This window comes from Rhipicephalus microplus, chromosome X, assembly GCF_043290135.1.
Source record: "Rhipicephalus microplus isolate Deutch F79 chromosome X, USDA_Rmic, whole genome shotgun sequence".
NCBI lineage: Eukaryota > Metazoa > Arthropoda > Arachnida > Ixodida > Ixodidae > Rhipicephalus > Rhipicephalus microplus.
Window position 1 is genome coordinate 133,822,452 of NC_134710.1, and position 8,542 is coordinate 133,830,993.

Sequence of the window (8,542 nt, forward strand, 5' to 3'; positions counted from 1 at the left end):
CACATTTTATATGCCACTTCTCAACTTTTTTTATTACTACGGGCGTATCATAATTATGAAACCGTGCGCAAGTCTGCACCGCGGTGTAGAAATTATGCTTCCGTTATATGAATACCAACCGTTTTTTCTAGTAACGTTGATAAATACAGTTAGTTTGTTTTATTGTGGGAGAATATTCAGGAGAAACTCCAGAATGTATTATTGATGTAATTACTCGTGTCCTCGCGCGGGTTCCGGTTTGTGTTGGCGGTGTTGGTTATGAAAAGACAGGGCCAGGCCAATGGCCAGGCTAGCTAGCCAGCGATGGGCCAGAGCTGGAAATTGGTCCAGTTGGCCGCCGTGGACATTGAAGTTTTTCCATTCATACGTTAAGCGCTGCTCTTGGTGTGGTTGGTGCGTGGGCATGGTTCGTTCGACAATCGTGCGAGTCTTCTTGCCTCAGTGCTCGTTTGCTGATATGACACCGATCACAATAATACAGGCCAAGAGCGCTCAAGCCCTAGCAATGTCCTAGTCGTGCAACGAAAACAGCTGGCGTGCTGTCAACTGGGCGTCCAAAATGGAGCCCGCTGATTACACTCACGGTGCAAAGAAGCTCTACTCGCCCACGTCGCTCACTGAGTTTGCTCCTCTTAGCTCCGATGTAAAAACTAAAGCCACTGGATTTTCTCTGAGCCGATTCTTCAAGCTTTCACGAGCACCACGAACCGATGCGGACCCCTCAATTCCTGAGGTGCGTGAAGGGAGTCCCTGTCATTGCATCCCAGAAGACGAAGCTGTTACTCCTGCTTCACAGTCTTCGCCCAGTACCAGGACTGAATGCGACTCTCCGACAGCCACCACCAGCACAGCTGAACCACAGACAGTACCGCCGCCGCTACAGGAGGGCAAAGAACTGTGCGTTTTGTACACGCGTAGTTTCTCTGGTGTGTTGAGTCGTATCGCGCACATAATGGATCGTGGTATCGTAGCCCCAAACGCATACAAAGACGCAGATTTCAAACAGTACTGGATGCCAGACAGCAACTGTAGGGAGTGCTATGAATGTGGCGACAAGTTCACAACCTTTCGTCGGCGCCACCACTGCAGGATTTGTGGCCAGATATTCTGCAGCCGCTGCTGTAACCGTGAGATTCCCGGTAAAATAATCGGATATAGAGGGGATCTGCGGGTTTGCATGTACTGTTGCCAAGTTGTATTGTCGTATGTCAAAACGCTGGACTTAAGTGCCGATTTGCGCGGAGTCTTGGCGGACCTGCAGAACAAGCTGGGTGTGATGCGCATGGAAGAGGAAGACTCAGCTTCAGCTGATACTGGCACGTGGGGATTTTCGGGAAGAAGAAAAACTTCGGTAGGATTTCGAGAAGAAGCCTTGGTCGTTCCCAAGGGAGACACAGAAGATTACAGCCCCTCAGACAAGTCCGGTTTCCAAACCCCTTCACCAAGAACGCCTGTCTATGACAAGATGTTCATTCGTGAATTGTGGTCTCAGATACAACACCCAGTACACGGAGCATCCTTTCAAACCCACCGGCACCGTCTCCATTCCTACAGCAATTGTGTGGTTGGGAATGAACTTGTGGACTGGCTTGTTGCACAGGGAAAGGTCTCATCACGAGGAGAGGCAATTTCAATTGGACAAGCTTTGATTGATAGCAACTTTCTAGAGCCTGTGATACCACATGATCCAATCTTTATTGATGCCTATTCTCTCTATAAGCCTGGTTCGGACAATCAGATAGACTCTGGCCCAAGTCATTCAAGCAGCCCTCCTGACGAAGTTGTGGAGGAGAACCAAGATCCCCTATGGCTTTCTGAAATTCAACCTACAGCAAGCCTTTCTCCTTTTGCCAGTATGGACGATGCACTGAGAGTAGACAAGATGTCAGCTGACCGCCTGGAAAGTTCAGTTTCATACAAGGAAAAGAAACGACTTGCGGCATCAACATCAACCTTTTTTCTTAATCTTGATTTGAAAGAATCTAGAGTAACTGTATCAAGACCCCGAGATTCACTGGCGATATCCCCAGAGGAAGAAGAACCTGAGGATATGAGGCGCAGCCGGTGGGACTCCCATCGAAGCGCTATAAGTAATGAAATATGTAATCACAGTATTGCAGATGACTGTGTCAGTGGAGCTTTGTACGCAAGCTGCAGCATGAATAATTCTGGGCAACAAAAGTATGTGGTTGATGAAACAAAAGTGAAAGAGACCAAAGAGAGCCTGAACTCTGCCTACAGTGTGCTTGAGAAGGACCTGTTGAACCAGCTTCTTGCTGCTGATGGGCTTCCATTGCCTTGGGCTGAGGTAGTGTTGCCGATAGTTCACAGAGTTGCAAACATTGTAACACCTGACGTGAAGCACCGGGATGATGATGACATGGATATTCGGCAGTATGTTCATATAAAGAAGATTCCAGGTGGACATAGAACTGAATGTATGGTCGTCAACGGTGTTGTTTGCACAAAGAATGTTGTTCACAAGAAGATGAGACAACAGCTCACAAACCCACGTATTCTTCTTGTGGGCTCATCGATTGTGTACCAGCGGGTTGAAAACAAGCTCTCTTCACTTGACCCCATTCTTATGCAAGAATGCGAGTATCTCAAGCATGTTGTTGCCAAGATACAGGTCTTTCGACCCGATTTGCTTCTTGTTGAGAAAACGGTGTCTCGGCTTGCACAGGAAAAGCTTTTGCAGATGGATGTTACATTGGCAATTAATGTAAAGCCATCGGTTATGGAGCGAGTTGCACGATGCACTAATTCGGCTATTGTTAGTTCCATAGATGCCCAGCTTGGAAAGCCTAACTTGGGCTCCTGTCAGAACTTTTTCGTTAAGACCTATTTACTCCCATCAAACAGATTCAAAACACTTCTGTTCTTTGACGGGTGCTCCAGTGCACTGGGATGCACAATTTTGTTGAGGGGAGGCTCGGCTACTGAACTGAAGAAAGTCAAAAACATAATTCGCTTCATGCTATATGTAGCTTTTAACTGGCGACTAGAGCTGGCTTTCTTGATGGATGAGCATGCCCAACCACCAGCACGGATGCAAGTTGCTGAGGATGACATTGAAAATGAAGTTGAAGAGAACCAAGCACTGCATGATGAAAGCCTTGCTGTGTCAGACCACACAGAACAGAAGGTGTCACTGGGGCCAGAGGACAGTACAAGAAAAGTAGAGATCAGTTGCGTTGAAGACTTCAGTGACCCACTCCACACTTTGTTGAACTCTGATGAAGATGCGGCGGCACTCACGGAACATAGACTTTCATTAAAGTCACAAGTTCTGCCATTAAGTAACTCATTTAAGTTAGCTCTGGATTCCACGATTTTGTGTTGTTCACCTTTTATTAGGCTCACAGTGCCATACCTTAAGACTGAAGCTGGTCGTCGCTGTGAACTACGCAAGTTTTTCTCAGATGAAATTTACTGGTCTCCTAAGATATGTGACACCGAGGAAGTGTGGAACAAAGTGGAACCTGATGATCATTCATCACTGAACACATTCAGTGCTAGGAATGTGCAGGATAAGGTAGTTATTCTTCCATATCACCCTTTCACATATCAAAAGCTTTCCTACTTTTGGGAATCGATTGAAGCAGAAGCACTGCTAGCTGACTTTCGGGCCCGTGGGGGAAGAATCCAGAACCTCTGCCATCACAACTTTGGCAAAATTGAAACCTCGCCGGGACATTCATCAACCAGTGGGGCTGGCACCACAGCAGATCAACATATTTGCGATGGCAGAACTGATGCTCTGAGTCCCTACAACCATCAAAGAGTTGCTGTGCTTTTTTGTAGCTATTCACCAACTTCAAGCAATGCGCCATACTTCTGCGTGAATCCATGGGTGGTCAATATGGACTTTTATGGTCGCAATGACATCCCGCTTGGTGGTTTCTTAGAGCGGTATTGTTTTCGATCATCCTACACATGTCCCACTGCATCTTGTGACACCCCTATGCTTGAGCATGTGCGCAAGTTTGTTCACGAAAATGGATGTATTCAAATTTTGTTGCATCATTTAGACAACCCGCCAACCACAGCCTCGAATTCTATTCTCATGTGGAGTTGGTGCCGTAAATGTCGCTTTGTGACACCACTTACTACAATGAGTGAAGAGACATGGTCACTTTCATTTGCCAAATACCTGGAGCTGCGTTTCCATGGTCATGCGTACACATGCGGAGGGGCACAGGAGCAGTGCCAACATTCTTTGCACCATGATCACTATCAGTACTTTGCTTCGCAGCAAGTGGTGGCATCTTTCAAGTACTCGCCTATCGCTATTAGAGAAGTGGCTTTGCCTCCACCTGTGATCTCCATTGTTGATGAAATTCCTCAAGTGAGTGTAGTTGTTGATGAAATTCGTGACTTGGCACTTAAAGGCTACTGGGTCTATAACACTGTCGTTGAGACATTGTGCTCCCTTAGGGCACAGGTGCAAGCTACTAAATATGAGGCGTTTGCTGCTGACCTCATGGAAATGCAGCAGACTGAGAAGAATGCCTTCAAGGAGAAAATAGAAGACATTCAGCTCCAGCTGACATCACCAAATCTGAAGAAGTGCCAATCACAAGATCCATCTACTTTGGACACATGTGTCCTCAATGAGGCATGTTTGCTGGCGTGGAAAATAAATGACAGCCTTGTCTTACTAAAACATTATATTGCAGATGCTGTTAACTGTTGGAACAAAAGATTGCAAGACTTTGAATCAGTCAGAAAAAGAGAAGAAAAGTTGCTGGCAAAATCGATCCAAATGAAGAAGCCCGCCTCTTCACTCGGAGCTGATACTACGGCATCTTCAGACGACCAGACAGGTGTGGCCAAACAGGACCTCAATGAAAGCTTAGACACAGCCAGCAGTCTGGGAGATAGTGACTCTGCTGGCGATGCAGACATTGTGGAAGGTCACTTCAGCATTGAACCATTTCAAATGCTGGATGTAAGCAGGGATGACAATATTTCATTCCTACCTGATGACAGTTTCAGTCCCCCTACTGGCACAGCACTACGGGTGTCAAGTAGTAGCTCATCAGTTTCAAGCTGTATGTATGGGACTTCTCCAATCACGCATGCTGGCCTTATGGGCCAAGACACCAGCACTCCAAAGCAGGACAACTGTAACCAAGCACCAAGTTTGGATGATAGCACAGAGTCAAAAAAGTCTACTGCCTTAAAAAGCCATGAACGATCTCGTTCTGATGGTGCAGAGCGCGTGCTTGAAAATCGTACAAAACTGTCCACTCCATCCAAAACCGATGATGACACGCTTGGGAAGCAGGAAAAAAGAGGAACAGTTAAAACTATTATTAGCCAGCTTCTGTCTAGTTCTGGAAGCAATCCTATTCAAAGCCCATTTCCTCCATCAGACCATTTTAATGTTTCACATGGTGCCAGAATTCCTATTGTCATATATGACCAGGAACCAAGCTCTATTATTGCTCACGCTCTTGCTTCCACTGATTATGAACAGAAACTCGCAGAGCTGCAATCAACGTTGACAACAGCTCTAAGCCAGTTGCGAGAGCAGCCTAGTCCAACTACAAAAGCACCTGCAGAGAATGCTATGGTGGATTTCAATGATCTGGCCCTTTGTAGCAGCCAGGAAACAGACAAAAAAACTGGGCACAAAAACCCCAACATGCACATTGAAACCCAGTTCAGCGATGCAACCTCACAGTTTTATTGCCGCATATTTTTTGCTGAACAGTTCCGAAAGTTGCGGTGTCTTATTTTTCCACATGGGGAAGATCGCTTCATCCACTCACTTTCACGGTGTGTGTCTTGGAGTGCACAAGGTGGGAAGTCTGGCTCTTCATTTTGCAAAACACATGATGACCGTTTTATCTTAAAGCAAATGTCTCGCTATGAGGTTCAGTCTTTCCTTGAATTTGCACCCCTGTACTTTCAATACGTGAGCAGTGCTTGTACAGACAGGCAGCCCACTGTATTGGCCAAGATTGTTGGTGTGTTCCGCATTGGGTACAAGAACTCTGCCACCAACGCTGCATCCAAGCTGGACCTTCTGGTAATGGAGAACCTTTTCTATAAACGTAACATTGCTCAAAAGTTCGACCTCAAGGGTTCTGTGCGTAACCGTATGGTAAATACACGTTCGCAAACTGAAGGTGATGTGGTTCTTTTGGATGAAAACTTGCTGAAGACAACTTGTGACTCTCCTTTGTATGTACGGCCACATTCCAAAACTGTGCTATCCCTGGCTATCAGGAATGACGCAAACTTTTTGTCTGATAATTCTGTCATGGACTATTCATTGCTTGTTGGATTCGACAACGACCGAAAAGAGCTGGTAGTTGGCATAATCGACTACATACGTACATTTACCTGGGACAAGAAGCTTGAGATGGTGGTGAAGTCAACCGTGACTCTTCGCGGCCATGGCAAACTTCCCACAATCGTCTGGCCAAACCTTTACAGAGTTCGGTTCTGTGAGGCAATGGACAAGTACTTTTTGTGCGTACCTGATCACTGGAGTGGCCTAGGCAGAGGTGTAGACTGTTGATGTGTTGTGCATCGTCATGTCAAAGCACTTCTGCTTTCTTCTGTGACATTTGCAATTTGGCTGACTTTCGAGTGCTGTGATTAGCTTAAATGCTACTGTGATATAACATTTTTCTGGGCAACAATAGCTTTTTCTTCTGATTGCTTAATGCCTGAAACGAATATTATACAACATTCATTCAATATTGTTATGAATTTTCGTGAGCTTTATTGTAGAAGTGACAGCATTATGACAGCAAAAGCCTAAATATAAACCAAACACAACCTGTACTCCATTTTTGTTCTTGAACTGACAATACACATTCTTTGAAGCTACATATTGGTAAGCTTTCTAGTCTGCAACATTGGTTAACATAAGCCTTTCATGCAATACTGTGCTACAGTTTTATGTAGAACACCAGCTTATGTCATTAGCAGGTGTTCTGCAAGTTGTCGGTTTGAAACAGCTTCCTGCAATACATTAAGTGTGCCATGCTGAATCCAGCCATCACACTTGAGTCACCTGAAGAATACAGTTCACTTACCCTATGCAAGAGTGACCATGCATCCGTTAGGCATGCGTATAGTAACAAAACATTACCAGTATTTGCTAATGTCCAAGTACAGTGCTCACGGCAACAGTCTTGCACATCGATCATGATGCTCATACATGTGAATGTTTATTGTAGCAGCAATGTTCAAAGGGCATGTGCCATTTTACCACCCACACCTAGCCTTGCCGGCAACACACCAACAGTCCTCACTACTTAGGTACTTACTCGTGTTAAAGGGACACTGAAGTGAAAAATGGCTTTTCTAGTATTTGTAAATTACTCTTTCAAAATACTGAAAACACAATGCTTGTTGCGAGAAGGTGCTTAGTAAGCTAGAAAACGCAAATATAAAGTTTGGGTAGTAGCACCATCTTGGAAGTTCTCATACCAGTCGACAAATTTTAAAGCGCCGTAGATTTGACTTCATCCACTGGGGTGTTCATGATTTCCAATTGGTGAAGCACATCATCTTCTGAGGTAGCCAGACATTTAAAATGTCAAGTTTAAGGAAAGTTTATGGAGTGAATGTAACCAGAATTTAAAAAAATACTGTAATCTGTGTTGTCATCATTGGAGATTTTAGTGAAAGACTTAAAAAGTCAAGCTTTTGGCACCGATATTCTCGTCTCTGAATAAACTCAAGTTGGTGGAATTAACCACACTAGAGTTTTTATTATATGATTGATCGATCTAAACTGATTTATCATTTCACTTTAGTATTTATTCAGTGTCGAGACCAGCATGTAGATTATATAGCGAAAAACTAACTTGTCATGGTAAAAAGAACATGCGCCTTTTTATAGCCCTTGCGAGGGCTGCTGCTACCTGCACCTTGAGTGTCAGCAGTTATGTAGTTAACTTGTCGTAAAGAGCATGTGTATGTGTCAGCACTGGTGGCTGTGCAAGCACTTTTGCTATATGGTGCATCGGGCACCTTTGCACATGAAATTATGATGTGCAATGATAGTAGTGTGCATCAATTCCAATACTTCATTAAAGTATCCGTCACCAGACTGGAGCATAACAAACAAGCAAGCTTCAAGTGAATGTAAAAGTCACATGAACAAATGCACTTTTGCATCATATACTGCTTACTATGTCACAAACCTTGACACGAAACTTTAGTTGTTCATTCATATAGCGTTTCGTAACCAGTGTTGTCTTTGGAAATGTGCCGTGAAGTTATAACAGTGCAAGATAAACTAAGAGGAGATGCGACAAATCTTGCTTCTGGTCATGGTTTTCTCTATGGTTGGCAGCGGTGAAAATTTCATTCACTGCTCACCTTCACCGCCCATTATGACCAATAGACCGATTGATCCCTTTGAAATGCACGCTGGAGGAGCTAATAAATAGCAACTGTGCACACGCAATGCCAGCAAGCCATGCCTCCTGCCACCTAGTTGTGTAGAAGGTCGGGGGCTGCAAATAGAAATCTTTAATACCGAATCGAATTCAAATATAAATCTAATACT

At 44.6% G+C, this 8,542-nt stretch overlaps 1 protein-coding gene across 1 annotated transcript; it reads left to right on the forward strand.

Annotated features, from left to right (window-relative positions):
- The first annotated feature begins 266 nt into the window (after nucleotides 1–266).
- fab1 (1-phosphatidylinositol 3-phosphate 5-kinase fab1) lies at nucleotides 267–8,289 on the forward strand. Its single transcript, XM_037427840.2, has one exon. The coding sequence runs from the start codon at nucleotides 560–562 to the stop codon at nucleotides 6,533–6,535; it is 5,976 nt and encodes a 1,991-aa protein (XP_037283737.2). The 5' UTR covers nucleotides 267–559; the 3' UTR covers nucleotides 6,536–8,289.
- Nucleotides 8,290–8,542: the final 253 nt, after the last annotated feature.